The 24,589-nt window shown below is 39.6% G+C and overlaps 1 protein-coding gene across 5 annotated transcripts in view; it reads left to right on the forward strand.

Moving 5' to 3' along the window:
• TUB (TUB bipartite transcription factor) overlaps positions 1 to 24,589 on the forward strand; it is a 154,990-nt gene that overhangs the window by 113,370 nt on the left and 17,031 nt on the right. For 2 of the 5 annotated variants that reach the window (XM_051804254.1, XM_051804253.1), the window contains exons 4-10: positions 3,007 to 3,141; positions 13,590 to 13,757; positions 17,974 to 18,045; positions 18,956 to 19,077; positions 19,973 to 20,164; positions 20,734 to 20,846; positions 21,923 to 22,037. In XM_051804254.1, coding sequence (XP_051660214.1) covers positions 3,007 to 3,141; positions 13,590 to 13,757; positions 17,974 to 18,045; positions 18,956 to 19,077; positions 19,973 to 20,164; positions 20,734 to 20,846; positions 21,923 to 22,037 — 917 coding nt within the window. The remainder of the gene's footprint in view (positions 1 to 3,006; positions 3,142 to 13,589; positions 13,758 to 17,973; positions 18,046 to 18,955; positions 19,078 to 19,972; positions 20,165 to 20,733; positions 20,847 to 21,922; positions 22,038 to 24,589) is intronic. The other 3 variants (XM_051804255.1, XM_051804256.1, XM_051804257.1) reach the window with 3 other exon arrangements.

Below are 24,589 nucleotides of genomic sequence, written 5' to 3' on the forward strand. Positions count from 1 at the left end.
ATCTCTTGACATCATGGTTGGGGATAAACATTGCCTCTGTGAATTGCTTCATCTCCACAAAGGCAGACTAGAAGTGCTGGTTTGAGAAGTTCAAAGCTCCACATGCTAATCACCAGCTGCAGAGTGAGCACAGAGGGGTTTAGAAATGGTCATTCTTCCAACATCCAGGGCAGGAGAAAGCTCTGGAAAAGGAAAGCAGTATTTTTACTTTGCTCCACATCTAAGCCTTTGGACCCACTGAGCAGGGTAGGTCCTGGCTGGCCTGCTGTCAGGAACTGCTGTGCTGCATAAACCTCTCCTTCCCACCACATCGCAGTGGGCAGCACTTACACATGAGATGTCTGGGGAGGTTGGCACTTGTGGGCAGGGGAGAGCGGTGCTTTCCCTGTGCTTAAATGCAAGTATATAACCAACTGTCCTGGAACTCAGGCTGTCCTGAACTGAATTTGTCCAGAAAGCAAATTAAATGCTTTATTTGGTATCTAGAGAGATAACACAAGAGAAAACATGAGTGAGTGTATCTACTATTTACTAAATAGCTAATAGCTAAGAATAAGATGGTTTTGTTGTGAAGATGGTGTGTTGAGATCAGATTTGGATTTAGTATTACATTTAAATGTAATGGTAATGCTTAGAAATGTATCCTTTAGAAACAGGACATTCTGTGCCAATCCCTTTCATGAACCAGCTGCAGTATCTTCAAGTTTATGGCCTAAATCTTATTTTGCAGCCTCCACCACTTGTGTCTGTTTACCAGAGACAGCAGTGTAGGTATATGCTCAAAATGGCTACTGGACTGAAATCCTGTTCTCTGCCTTACAGAGTAAAGCACTGGAAATATTTCCTTCTCTGTCCTTTGGAGCTCCCTCGCTGTGCTTATCATCAGATATTGTTAGTCTCTTGCTAAAAATTGTAAGACAAAAGTAATTCAAAAAACTTCAGGCTTTTACTTGTTAGATCAAAGGATGGTTAGCAAGACAGTGAAGATAAGTCTTTAACTTTGGAATTAACAATGTCAGAAAGTTTCATGCTTTGCTGATTAATCATTGCTTTGGACCAAGTAAATGATCCTTCTTCTGAGTGAATGAATGTGCCCAGATTTAAAATGATTTAGAGAACAGTCTGGCCATTTAATATAGGTTATTTTTAAAGTACTGAATGTAATTGTAACATGGATTATTATCTTCAAAACAAAAGAACACAGCCTAGTTTTAAAGAGAGGCTGAGCTACAAATATAGCATAGATGCTGGGTTGGCAAATCACACCTATTTAAAGACTGTGGAGTGGGAACTCTGGTTCCCTGCTTAGTCTGAGGCCGCCATGCCTGTGGAAATAGGACCCAATGTACTGTCTTTTATGTGCCATTTTCTCTGGCATCCTGTGCACTCACTCCTTTGACTGTCTTACTGATTTCCAGTGCTCCTTTACACTCAGCAAAGGGACTGCAGTCCTGTGATTGGTAAGTGATAGATGGGAATGAGAAGTTGGGCAGTGACAAGGTGTTTCTCTGGGCTTTTAATCACTCCTCTACTAATATAATGTATATTCTCTACAAAACTTGAACTCTTCCTCTGCGTAATGAGAAAAGGAGCATGTGTTTATTGAATGCCTCAGGTGCTCATTGTGTTGTGAATGTAATGCTATTCATAACAGATTGCTGTGCTGGGGAGGGTGGCTGTGGGTTTGTGAGCTACAGTCTACACAGACATGACTAAATCCGTCTCATCTTTCTCCTCTGAGAATCTCCTTGGTGCTTCAGTTGCTATTCATGCACATGAAGGATTTGGTGAAGAGGAGAGTTGCTTCACAGACCAGAAGCCTAGGGAGGATTTTCCCCTTCAAAGAGAGATTAGTGGCAGTCCATACGTCATTGGGAATCATCTAGTCTTTTGGGGGGTTATGAAGTTTGTCAGGATATTTTTGAAGTAATTTCAGGGGCAACCAGTTCTTTCCAGTAAGGGTCCTGAGGGGATTTTTTTTTTATCCTTTTAAAGAAAGCGGTTTAGTTTTGGGAAAAAGAAAAGGTGGGAGGTCCAAATGCCAGGGAGATAAACCGCAGTCACCACATGAAGCCAGTGGGGCTTAGCCCTTAACAGTGACCAGCAGCCAACCTGAAAATGTCTTAGTGCCCACCTACAGTTTGGCATGTGAAGTTTGAAGATACCTCTATGTATTTCACAAAAGCAGTTGTGATATTTATTTAACTTCAAGGCTTGACCTGGCCAGAAGAAAGAGTTATGGTGTGTGTGTTACTTTCACGGATGCAAATATTGACCTCAAAGTGTGTAATGCTTTTAGGAAAATGATAAAGCCTCTTTTTACTTTGAAAACAACTAGCATTGCATGAATTATGTGACATTCACAGTTTATGCCATGCATGTTATGTAGAGACTTCTAAGGAATTAATTTGTGTATGTTACAAAGTAGGAAGAGTTTTTAAATTCAGCTTGGATATAGTTTTACTCTAAAATGTATGGCCAATCTACTCATCATGCTGTGTTACACAATTGTGCAAGATGTGTTTTGAAGGTAACCAGCAGATGATTCCTTGTTTACAGAGTTAGGATGTAGCTCTAAGCATAGATGCTACAAAGTCTAAATAAAATTTTTCTGCCTTCGTGCTGCCACTGTTGATGATCAGCCTGGCAGAGCTTTACTATGAGGAAAAGTGCTTCCTACAATAGCTCAGCAACACATTAATATTCTGATGTCACTTTTAGCCTGAAAGTTAGGAGTTGATATGTTATTGGGAGGAGGAAAAAAAGTGAGGAAATATATCCCAACTCACTTAACACTTTCAGCTTTTTACTGTAGCTTTGCAAATTCTGGTTTATCTGACTTTCCTCACTGCATGAATCGTCTGAAATACCAAACTCTGCTATGTCTGCTTTCTCTTTTATGCCTTCACAGAGTTCTCAATTCTTTCTCTCTTGTCTCTCTTTCTCTTTGTTTCTCTCTCCTCTCTGTTTTTCTCTTTGGTGGGGTACCCTGAATCTCTGAAGCAGTGCAGGAGGCCGAACAGGAAGATGTAAAGGTGGTAGTGGACGCCCAAGCTCCGAAACCAAGTAAAAAAACCAAGGGAGCAGCTGCAAGCTGTCAGACTAGCAGCACCAGAAAGGAGAAAAAAGGGAAACACAAAGGTTAGCTGCATGCAGCTGAATGTCAGATGTTAAATTAATTCTTTTGCAGTCAATTCTCTCTCTTTTTTTTCTTTTAATTTCTTTGAAAATCTGAAAATTGTCTAAAAGTAAGTTCATGAAATTTTTATGAGATGGGAAAATGTGTGTGACTTGGTCTTTTCTGGGCATGTACAACCTGGGAGTGAAGGACTAAAATTTGTAAATGCAGTCTTTTCCAAAGGACAGTGTTTGTTCAAATTGCAGAGGAGGAAGAAAGTACTGATGGAAGGATGCTGGTGTTTTCCTTGTTGAAGGAGTTGTTAAAGAAATGGGAACCATCTTACAACAGTGTGGTTTTTTAGATTATCTACAAGTAATGTAATTCAGAGGAACAGCCTTAAATTGCAGCCACTTCTGTCCGTACTCTTGTAAATTAGAATTTAAGTGGACATTTTGAAAATCAGTTCAGCAAAATTGAGATAACAGCCTCAAGGGGGTTTTTCAAGTTGTTACTTGAGTGTTACTCTATCCCTCCTGAGGTGTTTTTCTGCAATGATTTTGTGTATGATTAGGTAAAATAAAAAATACACTACTGGTAGTTACAAAAGGCTACTGGTATTCAAATTTTATGGATATATATACACACTCACAAAAAGAGAGAGAGGTTGTTATACCACATTCAGTACTTTTTATTTGGTGGTGACTGACTAATGAAATGAAATAACTTTCCAATAATTTGCAGTTCTTGAATAAAGCCACTGTAACAGTATCCTGCCCTGTATTCCGGTGTTGTGCATGTCCAACAGTGTCTCCATTGTTGCTTAGTGTATATCCTTGACAAGTCTGTTTAAAGATAGCAGGGACTAATAAGGTTAATTATTGAGGTCAGAGTATTGGGGCTTATCTATAGGGATTTTGCAGGACTTGAACCTACCTTAGTAAAATCCTTTACGTATTGCAGCTTGATTCTTGAGATCTGAATCTACAGTATCTCTCTGTCTGTAGTCCCTCTGACTGCAAGGAAAGCCCTAGGTTAGACAGGCTTTAGAGTCTGGCCCTGAGCTAAAGACTTTATTCATACATTTGAAAAAAGATGGTGTGTGCCAGTACCTGGGCTTAAAATAATAAGGAAAAGTCAAAGGTAAAATTAGCTGAATGTAAAAACTGTTGGCAAAATAAATGGAACAGAGAGCTAATGTTTCCCAATTTAATGTAAAAGGTAATGACATTCCAACATAGTAATAGAAATGCCAGATTTTATTTTGAAGTACATCTTGCTCAAGAGTAAAAATTCTTTTACTATTTTAGCAGAAAACCTGGTTTAGGCTGTAAAGGAGCATTATGCAAGCTAATACTTAAATCATGGTTATGGCATAGCCTTGAGGCTCTGTTTCATCTCATATAATGTCTCTTTTGCCCTTATGGAGTGTCTGTGTCTGTGCTATGTTCCTAACTGAAGGTACTGTGCCGGTAGTCACAGTAGGTTTGATGTGACAGATGTGCCTTATATAGGACCACTGTCTGTATACAGACATATGTGTTCTGGGCAGTTTTCTTATGAGCTCTTGGCTAAAACATTCCAAGGCCTAGTGAGGCACATAGCAAGGAACACTCACTGGGTTGCTCTGCAGAGCCCAATGATGTGTGTCTGGGGCTGTGTGTGTTGGGCAGCTCCACCAGATGTAGGTGAGTTAACCCACGAGCAGAGTGTGTTTGCTGTGAAGGAGCTGCACAGTTTTCCATTATCTCACAGCAGGTAACACCTGGTATTTTTTCTCACATGCCAATAATATTTTTATTCATTTTCTGAAAGATTCCACAACCAGGCAAATGTTGGCATATATTAATAAAAGCAAGTCGTGTCAGTAAAAGTAATGTCACTTTATGTAGGCTGAGAACTTTTGCTTGCTGATACTGTTCCATGTGTTGGAAACTAATATTGTTAGCTCTAGAAATCTAGAAATGCAGCTTCTGCTGCAATTCTTATTGCTCATCCCATTATGCTATGTGTGCTCTTCCCTGGCCTCCAGCATTTGCCCATCAGTTGCATCTTATGTATGCTTCCTGAGAGTGGAGGCGTTATTCATTAATTATACAAAAGGAAGTGTTGAGTATCTCCTCTCCTGAAGTTTATGTTGATGATTAGTAACACATGAAAGTGAGTTAAATTACGTTCAGAGCATGCACATAACACCTTCTCATCCAGCTCATATACTTTTTCCCTACACTGATGTTTTACTGTTCATTCATGAATAATGTCACCCTTGGAATAATATCTTGTTTACCTCTGACAGTGTTGTAAACTTGGAGTGTTTGCAGGGGATTATAACTGGATTTCCAGTCTTCCATTCTTATCAAAGCTCCAAAATATTTTTTTATTGGATGAAAAAGTAAAACCAAATGCGTCTTAAAAATTCCAGTTGGATTTTACTGATAAGTCCACTGCAGACATAGCTGATTTTGTACTTGGGATTGAAGAAAATGCAAGTGGCAACAGAACCCTATAGAGGAACTTGTATCAATTTTTGAGTTACTTTTAAATGTGAATTTTAAGAATAGATTTTATAATAGTATTGAATGGATTTGCTGATAACTTCAGCTCTAACTAATGAAAATGGATGAAGAGTAAGTGGATTTATACCATTTTTTGGCACAAGAGATTTTGTTGGAGGGAGTTCATTGGTAATTAGACCAAATCTTGGGAAATTTTAGGTTCTGCTTATATCTTTGCAATTGCTTCAGTCTCCACTCTGACTGTAACCTTTGTATGTCCTGTAAACAAGCAGGACAAATGCTGAGGGGTGAATTCACTTTACATACTAAAATAGCATTTTAAAGGTTTCTGTTAATATTTAGCTGTAGTGAATATTGCCCTTCTAAGCATAGCCAAGTTCTTTGTGTTTTAAGAAAAAAGAACATTTAGACCAGATCCTAAGAATAAGAAGCTAATTCAGAGAAAAAGTTGTTGAATTATACATGAATAGATGTTGAAGCTGTAGAGTAATGACTGTACTCTGATCTTAGATGTGTAATGCTTTTTAAGTGGCTTGAAGAATGATGAAACTATGATCAGAACAATGTGCTAAAGACAAATGTGAGAGAAATATCAAGTTTAGTGAGATTACACTGACATAAGGCAAGAAAATGTGACTAACTTCTCATGGCAGTGCATTTTGTAATTCTGTGATGGGTAGCATGGTATTCAGCAATTTTTTCTAAATCTGATTATTACTGGTATTTCTTAGTGGCAGTATGCAGTATACACTGTACCTATTTTTAAAAAAGAACCATAATTTTTTGTCAGGCAGATCCTGCAAATGCAGTAAATTGATGACATTTTGTAGTAGCTTAACGCATTAAATTGATATTTTTGAAAGCTTTGGTCTCCCATTTATGGTTTGACATAATATTCAGTATAGGGAAAAACCTCAAAATATAACAAACAGATGTGTAAAATGGTTGTATTTGCAATGCATATAGCAGATCAAATTCTGGTTTGATTTGTAACACTAGTAAGGGGTGATTAAGGATATTAGTGAACCCAGTGTACAGTATCACTTGGTGGTTCAATAGAAAAATAATGCAAACTAGTGAAAGTATTTGCAGCAGGAACCTATGGAAATTATGCACCCTACATAGTATTACAAATACCAAAACAGAGCATCTTTAGCTATCAAAATACCTTGATGATTCCTTAAAAATGGAGATTCCTGAAAGTATTACAAGTACACAGTGGTGTGGGTTTTGTTGTTTGGTGCATTTTTTCTGCCAGTGTAGATTTGTGAAGAAGTTAATAAATATACAGGATAAAGTGGTTTTTTTGGCTATGAATGGGGTAAATCAGGAAGATAAAACGGAACTCTCAAAAAACCCCAGAAAACCCTGCAAAGCCAGGAGTTAACACAAAGTGAAATCTGGTATGAAAATTCAGGAATCATTCTGTGAATAGTTGTTGTTGGTTGTTAGATTTTGGGGTTTTTTAAATAGCACTCTGGCTCTCAGAGCATGTAAGTACATTCTAGGAAAACCCTGCTCTGAACTGCCATGGAAAATATAAATGAAGATTTTTTTTTTTTTGTCAGTGAAATCAGGGATCCGAATGCATTTAAAACATTGAAATAAACAATACCTTCCCAGAAAATTTTCTTTTATGTTGTACATTAAATGTATATAGTACACTGGTATTTCCTGCTGACTTTATGAGAGTCAGGAAGCAGGCGAGCTGCTCTTACACTCAGCTCTTTTCCTGCCAGGATGGCTATTCCATGTTTTGATTTGGTTTGTTTCTTCCGTGTTTCTTCTCTCTCTTTCACGCCTGTCTGACTGTTTTGATTTGTGCATCCTGTCCCATTTTTATATGTAACAAGCAGCTACATTAACACTGGCTGGCTAAGAAAGCAGCAGTTTTTGTTGAATAAGAGGCATCATTTCTCACTGTAACACTTCCTTTCTGATGGGGGTAGGGAAGCTCATGTAGAGCAGATTTATCTTGCCTTCCCTGTAAAGAGAAAGGGTAGGAGGAACGATGAATGAGTTTCCACCTAGAAAAGTCCTGTTATTTCTAGATCTGACAAACCTTTCAGGTTGTGCTTTGGTGACACATGAACTTGATTGTGAAGAAATAATTTTGGCCTCCTCGGGATAAAGATTTATGAATGTACAGTTCCTGCTATTGTTTTCTAGATTTCATCAAAGTGAATGTAGAGCTTGATGCTGAAGCACTTTCTTTTAGCGACCTGATCTGGTGTTAGCAATAGTCCTTCTTTTGACAGAAGCTCTCTAGAGGTCCTTTTGGAAAAAAATTCTACATGCCCCCTTTCCTTCTAACCAAATCCCTTTGTGATTTTGCAGCTGCTTGAACCCCTATCAGTGGATGCATGGCCCCTATGAGAACAGGAATGTACTGAGAAATGGCTTAAAAAATATTGACAGCAGGGTTTGCTTTAAGCCAAGTTCTTTAAAGGACAGAAACTATTTGTTCTGATGTTAGATCTCTCTGAGATTCCCTGTCCTTGACCTCAGAGCAGGCCAGCCATCCTTTGAAGGTTTGTGCTGCCATCCCTCAGCTGGAGGAAGAGCTGCTCTGCAGTGGTCTTGAGGAGCAATTGCAGTTGCAGGGTCATTGCTGGCCACAGCCTTTGGTGTTGTCCACGTGGATATGACTTCTTTGTCAGACCAGTAACTGAGCTCAGAAGATGAGGATTTCTCTTCCAGAGACCTCCTGCCTGACCTTGGTCAACTTTTCAGAGCTGATCTTCAAAGGGCTTAATCATGTTCTTGAAACTTAGTCTGTGAGCAGTATGTCTGTCTTCACACATCAAATCTGTGCCTTAAATGCTATATAAAATGAGAGCAAGAACTTTATTATCCTGCAGTTCTTCACTTGTAAAACAGGGACATAATTATGTTTCTTTCCTCATACTTAATCTCGTTTGCCTTTCAGTCACTGAGCTCAATTACTTCTCTCTGATTTACCATACTTTTCTTTGTATTTTCTTTCTTAGTTTGCAAATATCCTATAAAGAAATTCTTAATTTATTAAAGGAGTTGTTTTCAAATAAATTAGAAATCTATATTTTCATGGGGTCCTAAGGCTCTCTTAATAATCAGTTAATCGTTCTTTCCTGGATTTATAAGTTCATGTAAAAGTACCTAGAGGAAATAACATTTGCTGCAAATATTTTCACAGCAAAATGTTTGCATGTATAAAAACATGCAGAGAGGAACATGATGTTTATAAATATACAATTAGATTCTTTTCCTGAAAGATCCAGTTTCTGGCGATTCATGCAGTATATAGCTGAATATTTTAATAATGTTTTGGAGAGCTGGCTCCCTGTGCTTGCACCTGTGGTTTCTTGCTGGGTAGGTTGTCACATATTTCATCTGTAACAAGTTTTCCAAGACTACCATTGTGCACTGTGCACTATTGTCAGATAGCAAAATCTTTCCTTGTGCTTGATCTCATGCTTATCTGTAAGTCATGGCCACACATATCAGCTGCCTCTCTGAAGGCATACATCTCCGAGCTCATACATTGCTTGGTTGTTTGTAGTAATTTTCTCCCATTTGACTATTTCTGCCTACTCCTCTGCCCCCTAAAAATTTTAAGTACTGTTTCTTAATTATCTTTTGAGCAATGAAATAATCAAAATTGTGTTTCTGGCCTGTCCTCTTACATTTTCTTATTCTTCTGTAATATTGCAGTGTCATTAGACTGTGATGACTTTGAGAGTTTCACTGATGAGATGTCTAGAAATGCTCAATTTCTGTCTGATTTGAGAGGGAATTCCACTCAGACCCATTCTGTTACAGATTCTGGGTTTAGACAGGACTTCTCAGTGGACTGATCCAAGCTTTGTGTTCAGTGTGACTATACCCTTGGTTTTTGACTTGCACATAGGCTTAGGAAGTGTATTTCTTTTCTGAAAAATAACTTTGAAGACAGTGAAGCTGGCATAAAAATGCATGAGGCTCAAATGAATACCCAGAACTGTACTTACAGTGCTTTACTAGTGCTAGTATGCTATTTTAATGACTTCTAGATCTGTAGGGCCAAGGAGAAGGGATATACTCCAGGATCTATGGCCTCCATCCCTTGTGGTCTATACTTGCTCAATTTGTCAGATGAAATTGGATAACTACATCTAGTAGAACTCTGATGGCTCATGTGTATTAATTTTAACATTTATCTATAGGACATATCAAAATGATAGGAAACTGTTCAGCAAGATGCTGCTGTGGATATAGGATAGAGAAATGTATGCCTGGTGACCCTCCCATAAAAAGATTTCCTTTAACTGCTGGATTGGAACAATTAAATAAGGTCTCAGCTTCATTTCCTCAGAATGTATTGTCTTTACAAAGTCCAATGAAACTGAATGGATTTTGGTTTGTTGGTCCATGCTTTGGAAGCTGAAGTTTCAAACAGGCATAATGTGGTACTATAAAATGCATGAAAACTTAGATTTGTTTCTCATACATCATGAACACTAAGCAAAATTTTGCTACTTTATTTCTTTCCCAAGGTTTTCAATGGCAGTTCTTGTATTTATTTTTCCCATACCTTTTTTCTCTCTCCTCTCATTCCAGACCTGGATCTTGTGATTTTTTTTTTCATGTAGGTAGTTAACATTTTATGTGTTTAAAGCAAAAGAAAGAAAAAATCCTATCTAAATATCCCATACCTGAGATCCAAGTGAAGTGCATGTCTACCTAATGTGTTTTGAATTTCTTAGAATTTAGGTGAATTCAGTTTATAAAAACATTCTATGTGGTAGTTTAGATTACCAGCTCTTAAGAGATTGATACTGCCTATTTATAAATATTGTCTAGAAGTTTTTAGGTGCTAAGAGTGTACAGGCAATTGATAAATAGTAGTTTATAGGATGTAAATGCCAGTAATACTCATTTACTGGCTTTTTTTTTTTTCAGTATTGCTTTGTTTTCATTTCTGGTACCTCTGGTTTTCTTCTGAGATGTGACCATGTCAAAGTGTACCAGAAGACCTTTACTGAAGGGGCTGGTACTCTGAGGGCTGTTTTAATCTTCCACTTTCCTCCCTGCCCTCCTTCACAGTTACCTCTCAGTAATTCCCTTTACTTCTTAGCAGGTATTCAAGGACATCTCCATCAGGTTTTTTTCCTACCTGATTTTTGAGAAACACTGTAAAAAATGCTTGACCATAGCAATAATTACTTTCTTTTTTGGCACAACCCACTCAGCTTCTTTGCCTCTTTTGACTATGTTCTTAAAGTCAGGGAACTTATAAATATAGAAAACTAGTTTGTTTTATTGCACAGAGGAACATCCTTCTGGTAAGTGGGTGAAAATGAGTCAGTGAGGCAAAGAAAGTGAGAACACCTTGAGAGATCCACCTTGATTATTATTATGGAAACTTGGAACTGTTTTCAGACATTAGGTAAGTGATGGTGAAACTGCTTTTTGAACTATGACTTAGGAAGATGAGCTTATATCTCATGATATAGAAAAATGTATGCTTGTATTTAATACTGTTTAACACGTGCACATATAGCTACAAAGATGTGTGTGTGCAAAGATGTATGCACACACACAAGTATTAAATAGTTAATGCTACATTTGCCATGAACCATCTACGGTGTTCTCATGCAACAAAAGTTCTTTTCTTTTTTTTTTTTTTTTTTAATCCTCTCTGTCTGGCTACGTATTTCATCCCGTTAAATGTGCTCCCCAGTGGAACCATTCATAAAGTTTAATAACACACTCTACCAGTGATGCACTCTTCAGAATACTGACATTGATTTTTCTTCTCTAAAAGTGTGACCTGCCAGTGTAGCCTTTGTCCTAAGGCCTAATAATACACGATGTTCCTGACAGCACGGGATGTGAGTGCAGATGTTCTGCAGGCATCTGAAAAAAAGCAGCCTCAGTGCAATCTCTAGTGCTGTCGAAGGCATTTTATTTGCTGCAGATCAATGTCTGCTTTGAAGAGGAATAATTAAGGTGTTTTGTTCCTTCTGAAAAGGGTTCTCAAAATTAGGTTTGTGTCATCCAAGGCTAAATAAGGGGCTAGATAGATATTCATGAGGCATCTTGTTAAACTCACGGATGCTTAACACTTTTAAAATTCTGGTTATTGAGGTAAGAACCTAACTACAGGTAGCCACTTTAATGATAATGGTAAATATAGTTGAAGCTGTTAAAAATACCACAGAGGATCTGAGCACCTGCCTTTCTGTTCTAGAGCACTTTTGCAGGAGTGCTTATCCTGAGATAACTTCTAAGAAAAATGCTATTCTCTTCACTGCCATATTATAGGTAAGGCGTAGGAAATGATACTGTTCATTCTGCATCATGCAGAGCTGCTTCTGAAATTTTCATCCTAGCAAGGTCACAGAGACATTTCCTTGGACTTTATTTCATCCTTCAAGGCTGTATGGACAGATTATTTATTTGTTGTTAATTGTCGTTAGCTTTGCTGTAAGTAAATCAGAATTTGCAGGGTTGTTGCAGAAATTGCCAGGGTCTGTGTGATGGAGATGAATCAATAATTCCTTGTGGTCTTGAACTCTGTCAGTTTAACACTTCTGCAGTGTTGGGCTGCATCTTGTTAGGTAGTTGCACAACCAGTGCTGTTCCTGAGGGTGTGGACCTCTTTCTTTTCCACTTATGCTTTGTATCGCAGTGGCAGTGACAGCAGATATTGCAAAGTACAGTTAAGCATGCTAAATGTATAATCCAGTTGCCTTCTAATGCAAGTTGACAGCTGCTGGCAAAGCAGGATGAAATGGTATTCTTGGAGACTTCTGCTGCAGTTCGCAGTCCGAAAAAAATCCCAATTCCTGCAGCTCCTTCTCACAGGATTTATTCAGCTTTGTTTGATGTGAGAAGCACCATATTCTTTACTGAACTAGCTCTTTATAGTGCTTGTAAATTCTCTACAATGTTGCTTGCTTATTAACAAAAATTCCTCAACAGCAACAGTATACAGCTTATGGTATTCACTATATTTGTACATAATAATATTACAATTTTCATCAAATGCAAAAGTGCGTTTTTATATAGCTAATTTAGTAACATATTCCAGCACTACATCTTAACTAAGAGCTGAAGTACATTTGCAATCCAATGTTTTAACTTGTCCTGAAGGGAAAAAAAAGTTAGCTCGTGATAAGAACATACCCCACCTTGTGTTTTCTTTTTCTCTCTTCAGAGGTGATTTACAGCTGTAAGGAGGTAAATAGATTCTCTCTGGCTGAGGTGAGAAGCCACAGGATCACAGCATGACTGAGGCTAGAAGATACCTCTGGGGACTGTCCAGTCCCATGTCCCTGCTCACAGCAGATTGCTCAGGACTGAACCTGTTCAGGATTTAAGCATCTCAGAGGATGGAGGTTCCAGGGAATCTGCAATATCTTGTTTATAGTTTTGCTCTGGTGTATTAACTGTATGGCAATTTACTAACCCAAAAGGTGTATTTAGGCTTAGACAAGACTGGCTGCCCCTGTCTTGTATACACTGCTAGAACTATTTGTGAATTTTCCAGCATTTTGAAACTTTGGAAGCATTGTTTCATGATAGGAGTGTTGTTTATTAGGGGATATGGCATAATCTGGGACTTGGGTTCATGTGTTTCTGGACCAGTTGTGTGTCCTTATGAAAGTTTAATGTTTTCTTTGTCAGTTCTCTCCAATGATTTCTTTTCTGTTTAGTTTTCAGTGTTTCTGGTGCATGGATAGGTGTGCTTTGGAGTGAGGAGAGCAACAGTGAAATCCTAATCCTCTTCTGGAGATTCTCTAGTGTTGCATGTAGGAAATAAAATGTTTGCCTTGGAGGCTAGTTTAATCATGTTTAAGTCTGGAAGTATTATTGAATGGTTACATCCAATCTCTGATTCCTATAAAAGATGCTTTTTTGTGAGTGAGCAATTCTCTTTTCAGTACCTTCTTAACAGAAAGACAACTAAGGCTTTTGCTGCTGTCTGACAGGGATTGATGGCCCAGCTGCTTTTCAAGATGATGTTCAGAAGATAGGAAGTCAAGTGCAGATTCTCACTGTTGGACAGTCCAGCCATGAGGAAGATGATGGAGAGAAAGTGGCTAGTGGTCAACAACAGCAAAGCAAACAAGATCTTAGAACAGCAATGCAGAAAAAAGGTAAGTAGCCAAAGCTTCCTTCATGTTCTCACTGCTTGCTTGAGGTACATTGACTCCTTTTCATATTCTCACTCTCAACCCTAGTCTAAGCAGAGTTTGTTAGTCTGTATTTCTTCTCCTCAGAGCCTGTTAGGCTCTATTCTATTATCTAAAAAAAACCCAACCAAAACCAAACCTAAAAAAAAAAAAAAGATAATTAAAGTCTCTACTGTCCCAAGGAACAAGAGCTCTGCAGGCTCTCAGGGATGAGACTTCCCCATCTGCAGTGCAGTGCTATTGAGGTACCTGACAGATGCTAATGTTCACATCCATCTGTTCTCATTTTTATATTGTACAACTCTGGGAATCACTTATTTGATGGCTAAAAAAAGAGCAGGGAATAGCAACGTTCAAACTAGAATATTCATTTTAGTTGTGCTGTCAGTTACATGTTGTTCACGTTTTCATAATGTGTGTTCATAATTGCAGAGGTGAAAAGTACAGCACTGTGTATTCTGCAGCATTTCCCACACAGAGTCCTCAGATGTTCTGGAATATTTTTTTTTTCCTAGAGGCATGTATGCTTTGGAGATAGATTGTGTATGTACACATTCATGCATCTGTCTCTTCCTTCCTGCACTGTTGTTATCTCTCATTAGACAGTAACTGTAGGAAGGAAAAAAAAAAATCCTGAAATCCTCACAAAGCTTTTTCTGAAGACATTTGCTTTGGAGTTGTTCTTCTTCAGTGTACAGCTTTTGAAGCAAAGATGGCTCAAGCCAAGAGCGCTCTGATGCTTTAAGAACAAACTCTTTGTGTATAAAGAGCAAAATGTAAGTGCAAACTTGACTCGTGTAGAATAGACTATTCATACCTAAATGCCGCCTCTTGTCTGCAGAGCAGTTCTCACTAGGATTCATTTTTTCTGGGACGTTACCCTGCAGATGTGAGCAGCTTCAACTGAAACGGGCAGATTTTCTCCAAGTGCGCTATTTCCTGGGCATTTGAGTTGCAGGGGTGTTGGGCATGACTAACAAGTTCTGATCTGTGTGGTGATTGTGTTGCCTTAGACCATGGCTCAGAATATTTAATCGTGAGGCACACTACTAACTAAAGCTGATTGACTTAAAAACTACCCACAGACTTCTCAAATTAGGTCACAGCCTTCAGATTTTTACTCTGGGGGACACTTCTAGTTTTGATGGGTTTTTCCAGGTTAACATATATTTTTATTCTGCCCAAATTTTTGTTTATTTTTAATAGAAGCAGTGAGTGGAATTTTTTTGTTTTGCTTTGTTTCTTTGTATTCTCAAATACATGATGTGACCTTTTTTACTAGGTCTGAGTATACTCCTGATCAGAACAGGCACTGCTAAAAGTGAATCACTACTATGCTTCAAGTTGGGAGGGGGGGGACTTTTTAAAATGGGAATACTAAGGTTTATTCGTTTTTATTAACAGCAGACCTATGCTGAGTGAGACACAAAGAAAAGTATTAAGACAATGCTAGCAGCATCTCAGTAAAATATTTTGACTATGTGTGTGTGGTTTGCTGCTTGATACCAACAGAGGAGGCTTGTTAGAAAGTTTTGTGTATCCCAGTATTGATGTGACACTTTACATGTCAATAAGGCTCTTCATGTGGATTCCTACTGCCACTTCACTGCTTGTGGCATGTCCTTACTGGCATGTCACCATTGGTCTGAAAAGCATTTAGAATTGTTGTCTCCCATAAGTCTTTCTCTTGCGTGGAATGAGACCAAAAGGAGAAGAACACAGAGATAAAGTAGAAAGGGATCCAGTCCTGGTCAATGGCAAGTTGAATATGAGTCATCAGTGCCCTGGTAGCTGGGGGGCAATCCTGTCCTGGGGGGCATCAGGCAAAACATCACCAGCCGGTCGAAGGCAGGGATTGTCCCACTCTGCTCTGCACTAGGGTGGCCTCATTTTGAACAGTGTGGCAGTTTTGGGCATCACAATAGAAAAAAGACATTAAGCTATTAGAGAGCATCTGAAGGAGAAGCCGTATGAGGAGGGGCTGAGGTCACTTGGTCTGTTTGGCCTGAGGAAGAGGAGACTGAGGGGAGACTTCACTGAGGTCTTCAACATCCTCATGAGGGGAAGAGGAGGGGCAGGTGCCGATCTCTTCACTCGCATGACCAGTGACAAGACACGGAGGAATGGCATGAAGCTGAGTCAGGGGAGATTTAGGCTGGATATCAGGAGAAAGTTTTTCAACCAGAGTGGCTGGGCACTGGAATAGGCTCCCCAGGGAAGTGGTCACAGCAGCAAGCCTGTCTGAGTTCAAGAAGCATTTGGACAATGTTCTCAAGCACATGGTGTGATCCTTGGGGTGTCCTGCAGAGGACCAGGAGCTGGACTCGATGTTCCTGATGGGTCCCTTCCAACTCAGCATATTCTATGATTCTATGAAATGCTAACCAGCCTAATGGGAAAGTCTGAGTCCCATCAGATTTGCGTAGCCCTGGTTTATGCCTGTTCTGCTCTTTGGCACTAACTTGGTGGAGAGAAACTTCTCTTAGCACATCTCTGCTTCCCCAGTGAGTCAAGTTGTGATACGAGACAAGAGGTTATAGGCTACTGAGTGTGAAAAGCATAAGCCACTTGCAAGAAAATGCCAAATGCTTTATTTGATTTCTCCATCTGTTGGAAATTACCATACTAGAATAATTTTCTTCCTTCAGGAAATATTCGCCCTCTTGATTTCCAAAGTGTTAATCTGTAGAGTTCCTCCCTGGCAAATGAGTCACTAGGACAGAGCCAGACTTCCGTAAGTTTTAGCACTGAATAACTAGCATGTAGGCCTCACATTTATCAGTTTGCAATATGTCTCTGTAGAGACATGGAATGAGCAATTTAATCTTAGTTTTTCTTTGACACCTGAAGTTACAACTGTTTTGAGATTTGGGGAGGAATAGATTTGACTTCTGGATTCAAAACCAAAACAGGAGCTCTCTGAAGCATTTTTCCCCACAGGTCATGAGGGCAGACTTTTCTAAGGCTGGCACAGAATTTTCACCGCTAAAATATCAGTGGTGAAACAGTGGGCACAGGTGTAGAAATAAACCGATTACGTCTGTGGATATGAAGTATGGCCTTATTGCACAGCTGCCAGCTGAGGAGATGGACTGTCTCTGTTACCCATGCATAGAGCCTAGAACATGGTTGCCATTATTAAGAAATAGTGCTTGTGATTAATGACCGTGTGATTAATAATGAGTGAGTTCTACAGGCTTTGAAAATATCTGTTGACCTGTGAACTCAGGCCTCCCTTGCATAACCAGATCCTATTGAAACTTTTTGCTGTCGTGCTCTGCGGTGTATGTCCCTTCTGGGGGAACTGAAGAAGTGGATAATGAGACCTTTCATGATGCAGCTGAACGGAATGCAGGCATTGCATACGCTTCTGCTTTACTTTTATACACTCACTCTTACTGTTCTGGTGGTGTTTCACTATCCAGTATGCATCTGGCATCAAAAGCCATTTTAAATGTCTTTTTTTTCCCCATCTGTTCCAAAATGTGAACCGAAGTAAACAGTTATTGAGTCTATATCTACTGTTTATATTTCTGTACATTGGTTTGATTCAGTCTCTGCTTGTTGCAGACCAAGTTTGTGTTCCAAAAGACTAAGCTACGTGAAAATCTTTATGCATATCCCTGGAACTCCCAGAAAAACAGTTCAGAGAGCCTGATTTCATCTTTTAATGATGTGGAAACACTAGGCACAGGGACTGAGGTAGAATTTAGGCTGTCTGATTATGACTCTGAATACTTCTTTCAGTGTTTCCAAATGAATATTTGTGTAGAATTCGTGTGTATCACTTATTCAATCCGGTTTGAGGTGTTTGATTTTTTTGTTAGAATTCAAAAGTAGGCTGAGCCCCTACCATACAGTGCTGCATCACACACAGGAGGGTTTGTGGCACAGCTGTTCAGTGTGGATGAGGTTTTCTGAAGCTTCAGCTCTGTGATTCAGGGTTTTTTGACTTTATTCAAGGTACTAAAAAAGAAGATGACAGGAGGTATAAGCAGGCAGAAGGTGAATTTGATTGGTCAGTGCAGAAAGATAAAATGTCCATAATTGCAAATTCAAGTGGCAGCATTATGGCCCCATCCCGTAAGCCTTTAGCCCTTTGCAGAGTCCTTCCAAGTTACGCTTGTTCACTCAATTAAGGGTTTGCAGAATCAAACCCTTGGATTTTTTCCTTTCCCAGATCCCCATGCAAATCCATCCTGGTCCTCTTCCACCTCCCAATCCAGTCTTGTCGCCCTGGATCATGTTCCTGGTAAGTACAGAAGGAAAAAGTTAGTTATGCCCATGCTGCTTGGCTCTGGAAGTCTGCATTTCATTTATCCTTCTGCATTGGACTTACCAATAATGGGAATTCTGGACCAAGTGGGGGTTTTTTGGTTTTTTTTTTTTATAAGGATTAAATATAACCTCTAATGTGTGGAACTTAAAGAGTTTAAACTTGAATCTGAGATAGCTTCATCTGCATGATATTCCTTGAACAACCAGACCTGGCAAATGTCCCACCATTGATGGGTTTTGCTGCTAAGACCTATTTGATGTTCAAAGTTGTGTTTCCCTTTGAAATGTCTGAGGATTTGAATTCTTGTAAAGACAAATTTTCAAGTGCTGTAAGGCAGTTCCGTTGGCCTGGGCTGATACTATTCTTTACATGAAATGAAGGTGCATGAGAACATTTCCTTCATGTGAATATTTCTTCTCAGTCTAAGATCTACTCTTCAGCAGATTTCATAGGAGCTGTTGAAAGTGTGCTGTAAAAGGGATTATATTTAAATTCTTAAGGTCTCCAAGTGGCTCTGGCAGGTTGTCCTCTCAGCTCCAATTTCAGGTTTAAGATTTTGTGTAGTGTTTGAAGTACTTGATTGGGTGAGGATGATCTGAATTTAATTCCTAACTGGGTGTTTTCTCCTCTATCACTGGGTAGCTTGATCTTCTCTGTGAAATGGAAACCATGATGTTTCCTTTCTCTTTTACTGGAATGTTTTGGCTTCTCAGGGGAGATGCCATGTGGTCATACACTGCCTCACACAGTGAACCTCCCTCACACACACCCTCACTCACCTGTGAGCCTAAGGGTGCAGCAGCATGATAAGTGATGTTTTACAGCAAGTATGGAAGGCTTTAATGTATTAGTATTTCATATAAGTGTGGTGCTTTCTCCTCAGGCATTTCAAGTAGCATGAATTTTGATGAGGAAGAAGATGAGGAAGATGAAGACAGCTCCAGTTCTTCACAGTTAAACAGTAACACCCGGCCTGGTTCTGCCACAAGCAAGAAATCCAACAAGGTAAGGTGAGAGTTCTGAAGAAGGGGCATGCAAGGTGCTATGTACTGCATGATTTCAGAGTGCAGTCAGGATAGGCCTGGCTTTCTTGTTCTGTTTTTAATATGCACTGGAGTATCTCCAAGGTGATTTACTGTGATAGCTCTCAGGGTTCACAGGAGCAAGCAATGAAAACAATGACTTGGAGAGAAGAATAGCAAATATTGTCTAAACTTGAATGAAGAGAAAGGTAAACAGTAAATATTTACCTTTCTACCTCTTGCAGGTGCTCAGAAGGATCTTTTGTTGCCATTGGCTTTTTCTAGGCATTTTCCCACCCTGTTCTCGCTGCCACCATCTGAACATAAAATAAGACTTTGGATTGTTCAAACAATCTAAATCACAGGCTCCTGCTAAACCAGTTGATGGTGCCCCACTCTTTTATATACTGCACTGACTTCTCATCTTTGTTGTACCTCTATCTAGCTTAAACTGTTGCTCCCTATCCCATTTCTTCCTTTCACCAAAGGCCATCACTGTCCTAGAGTGTGGCCTTTCTGGAATAAGGGAGGCACTGAGGTGGGAAGCTGTGAGCCAGGTTTTGCTGTGTAACTGCACAACTTTCTGTCTGTGCAGCCACCCCATTCTGCTTTGCCAGCTGTGTCTGTACACTGAGCATCAGCTGCACAGGTAACTGCTCCCCAGGCCTCTGGTAGCCAAGAGCTTGACTGATTGGATTAGAAGAGATCCTTACCTTGACAAGCTGTCTTCAAGGCTACTGAGGAACCAGAATGGGGAAGACAATATGTCCCATATTTTTATTTTTTTTTAAATTGCAACTGCTATCAAATGCCGTTCCTTTGTACTTATAACCTTGTAAATCAAAGCTGAGAAACTTGAATTTTGCTTATTGTTTTAGGAAGCGGCCTCAGCCCCCAGTCCTTCCACAAATGAGCCTCTCATAGACGTCGATGACCTGGAGGAATTTGCCATAAGACCTGCTCCACAGGGTGTCACTGTCAAATGCAGAATCACAAGAGACAAGAAGGGAATGGATCGAGGGATGTACCCTACTTATTACCTCCACTTGGAAAGGGAGCATGGTAAAAAGGTCATAAAATAACTTGAATGGCATACCAGTTGCATCTGAATTTAAAAAACTGATAAAAATCTGAAGAAGTATTAGAAAGAAAATGTTTATTTTAAATGTATTTGTCACTTTCACTGAGCTCTGTCCTACAGTCTTCCAAAAGCAAAACAACAGTATCACTTTGTTCCACTGCCTTTCTTCATATGTCTAATCTTTGGCCTTAAATAATCCATGCATGGCACCTTTATGTGACTGTCAGCAGTTGGGGATCTCTGCGTTCTGTGGCCTGAAAAGCATCTACTTTCAATTCAACTGGAAGAGCCAGAGCAACTTAGAATGAAACATTTAACAAAATAGATCAAATTTAATTATTTAAACCATAAATAATAGAAGTCATTTTCCTTTTCCAGTTTTTTTTTTTCCCTGGTTTTGCTAGGTCCCAGGAGACCTTCTGTCAGGAGACCTTCTGTTACTTTGCTAATGATGCTGGAAGACAGAAAAATTGCCTGTGGTTTATTATATATCAGGCCAGGAAGTGGTGTGTGCTAATCCCTTTAGCATTCTGGAATATGTTTTTTTGCATTGCTTAGGTCTTTCTGTTAGCTGGACGGAAACGAAAGAAGAGTAAAACCTCTAATTACCTCATCTCTATAGACCCAACTGACCTGTCTCGGGGTGGAGAGAGTTTTATTGGAAAACTGAGGTAAACAGTGATAAATCTAAGAATTTTTATTATATAATACAAAGTTCATTTGATATTAAGAAGCCTGTAAGCCACTATGACTTCTTCATTAGAGGCTTGACTACATACATCATGTGATAATGGTCTTAAAGATCACCAGTATCCAAGGCATGTTTTCAAAATCTCTCAAGTATTTACAGGATCACATTTTGTTAAAAGTCATCAGGACTGAAGCTTCTTAAATGCTCAAAGGCCAGATTCTCAAGGGTGTACAAGCACAACTTATCTTAATGGGATTTTCAGAAGTGCATGAGTACATTGTGTCTAGCCTCTATTGATATAAATACCTCGGAATGGAAGTACTGTCTGTTACGCAGAGAATCTCTTTGGTTTTGCCTGTTCCTTAAGATCCAAATCAGTTATTTGCAGGTAGTGGAATTATTTCAGAAGGACATGTTTCTTTTCTGTCTGTCACCCTGTTGTACACCGGTCTGTTGTTGATACCTGGAGCCTCTCGATGTATGTTTAGATCATCTGTGCCTGAGGAAAGGGCCTGTGCTGCTCGTTGCCATTTGCCTGTGTGGATCTTGGAACTTCACGTGCTATTTATTGCAGTGCAGACACAGAATGAGGATAATGTGGTTTTGTATGTCCTACATTGTATTTTGCACTCCTTTCCATTGAAATAGGAAAGATTATTTATGACTTTATAAAAATCACTCCCTAAATTCTAGTGGAGTTTAGTAGTCAAGTAAGAAAGCAGATAGTTTTGTACAGAGTAAGCATACTTTAAAAACACAAGCAAGCAAACAGAATAACCCTGCTGAGTGTTTCCTTACTGCTTTCTTGAATTTTCTAGTTTGCAAGATGAAGCCTCCAGTGTAACGATAAGGGACTTTTAGTATACTCTGCTGTACTGTACTGTTATGTTTTTGTTATGGCCTTTAATCCAGGAGTTGCCATTTACCTGGGATTAGAAATAACAACTCTCTCTACTCAATACTTCTTTTTCCTTTGGGGCTACAGTGCAGTAAAGGATAGATGTCTCAAGCAGCATTACTGGCAAATGGTGATTGGATTTTCCGTTTTTTTGATAGATCAAATCTTATGGGAACTAAGTTTACAGTTTATGACAATGGAGTAAATCCAATGAAAACAACATCAAGCCTGGAGGCGAGTACCCTGCGTCAGGAGCTAGCTGCTATTTGTTATGTAAGTACTGCTCACAGGCAAAATGTGCAGGAAGGGCAGTTCAGTTTCTGAAACAGCACTCTGAATTTCCTTCTCACTTAGGATTATGTAAATCAGCATTCATACTTGGATGTAACAGAGCAGCTGATCTCCACTAGAGAAACCAGGAAATTCAGTGGAAAGCAGAGGTAAAAAGTGTGCACTCAACACATTGCCCAGTTCTCACCTTAGGTCAGAAGGTGTTGGGGCTTTTACATAACCCCCTGGAGGGGGTAGGATGCTTTCTGCAGGCACCAGCTGAGGGAGCCTCCTGAACTGCAAGGAGTTGTGTGCAGGGCATTACTGCTCTAGTGTGATTGTTTATTATGGCGTTTTGAAGGAGGCATCTCTCATCCAAATCACAGGTAGCTGGACAGGTATGTCTGCAGCAACTGAGAGACTGGGATAAAAATTCTAAAACTCTTTTTTACCAGGAAAAAACCTAAGCAAACCCCAAGCAAAATCCAAACTTGTACTGAATGAGAGAGACCAGCCTCTTATAAGACAGTAAATAGCACTTGTCAGGAGCAATGCAGACAATGAAGACTTGAAACACAGTTGCTGCTGTTTCCTAATTGCTGGATAAGTAACAGTTTTGTTGACATGATTCTTTCTGTCCAGAAATATGTGGGCCCAAGAAATCCTTCCATTCAAAGTTGGTATGTACACTGCTACAGAAAGTTGTCTGGTTTCACAAATCAACAACTTCTGATAAAAATATCCAAGAATGGCTTTTCTGAAAAGTTCCTGCCTAGCTTTAATCAAGGGTGCTTGGAAATCTGTCAGTTCAAGGTCCAGCACATACCCAGTGTAGGCACAGAATGTGTTCCCAGAAAGGTCAGCTTCGGGTTGTGGGGAGCAATGTGTCTGGAAGATTTCAGCACATGAGCAGGAAAGCAGAGAGCCATCCTTTCCATGCAAAGTGCCAAGAGTACTGAAGTGGGACAGTGTTAGCTGCCAGCGTGTTCTTTTCCTGCTGCTTAGGATGCAATTTTTCTGTGGATACAGTATAAATACAGTGTGTTTGTTCACGTGTGCTGTTACTCAGGCACATAGTTTACAGTTGGAGATAGACAGAGAAACAGATACATGTGCCTCCACTCCTGTTAGATTTAAAACCCTCAGAAAATCCAGCTAGCAAGAGACTCCAGGACTTGGTGTCAGTTTGAATGAAGTTTCAGTAGAAACCTAGAATTTAGATGTTTAATATAGGTAATTTTACTGGTTTATATGGGAGGGCATTCCCTGGAGCTGGGCAACTAATCATCTGGTGGAAATTGAAAATACAAGAAGAAAATAAAAAAGAATTGAAAAAGGTTATATATTGAAAAATTTAGGCATTGCTTCAATAATTTTTGAATTATGAACATTGCCAAATTAAAAGCTGTTGTGGTCAGAAGAGGTAACTGGAAGTGTGAATGTTGGAAAGAACCGAACCATGGCCACTGTTGGCACAATGTGGCTGAGATAAGCTGCTTTTATATGTGTATTTGTAATCAGCAGTTTGAAATTTGGACATTTGTATAAGAAAATTACTTTTTATAATAACAGAGAAAAGCAGCAGGCTTGCAGGTGTGCTGTGGCCAGAGGACAAAAGGAAATTGGAATGGTATTTCATTACTAGCCAGGTTTGCTAAAGTGAGATTACTGTCCCTGGCTGCAGCAGAACCACAGCAAAGAGTGCCAGGAAGAGCAGTATTGAAACACCCTTGTCCTAAGGCAGTCTTTTAATTCCTGCCTTGAGATTTCCCCTACAGCAAAAACTATAAAAAACAATACTTTAGAAGCACCATTATACCTCTCACTGTCCCTCAGCTCATCTGATCAGGTACCCATGTGGAGAGCAAGCTGTACCCACTCCCACCAACTTACTGAGCATGACCTGCTTAATCGATCGCCTCAGCAAGACTGGTTTATACAGGCAGAAACTGGTGATGCATCTGTTAACTGTGGGATAACTGTGTCGAGGACTCTCTTTGTGGAGCTCACCTTAGGGCATGTTTCAAAGATCGGGAACAGAGAGCAAGGACAGTTCTCTCAGGTGCTGTTAACCATTTTTACTCCCCCACTGCTGGCAGCCCAGCGTATTAATAAACCTGCAGCAGCACCTAATGGCTGGTTGCAGAACTGCGTGACAAAATTTATCAAGGAGCAGTGAGGTGTAACTGTAATACTTGTACCATGATTTTCTGTGCTGGATTCCTTTATATCCATAGAATCTCACAATTCAGTTTGTGTCAGATTCTGCAGGCAGGGAGCTCAGCTGACATTCTGAGGGGTGACTCAGGTTTCAGTAAAGCAACAAGACCTCGTGTCTCTACTCAGGCCTCGATCACTTGCATTGTGCTCCAGTGTTGTAGGTTCTGTGATTTGGGCTTTCTATGGAATGATAGTTTCTACAGAAGATATTAAGCACAGATGTGTGAAACAAGTCCAGAAAGGGAAGTGGCTGAAAGAAAATTGGGGTAACAAAACTGTGAATGTCCTGGAAGCTGCTGGGATATACACCTTGCTGCTTTTATCGGGGCAGCTGT

Source organism: Manacus candei, unplaced genomic scaffold (assembly GCF_025592945.1).
Source record: "Manacus candei isolate 608988 ecotype Guabito, Panama unplaced genomic scaffold, ASM2559294v1 h1tg000060l, whole genome shotgun sequence".
In the NCBI taxonomy this organism is placed as follows: domain Eukaryota; kingdom Metazoa; phylum Chordata; class Aves; order Passeriformes; family Pipridae; genus Manacus; species Manacus candei.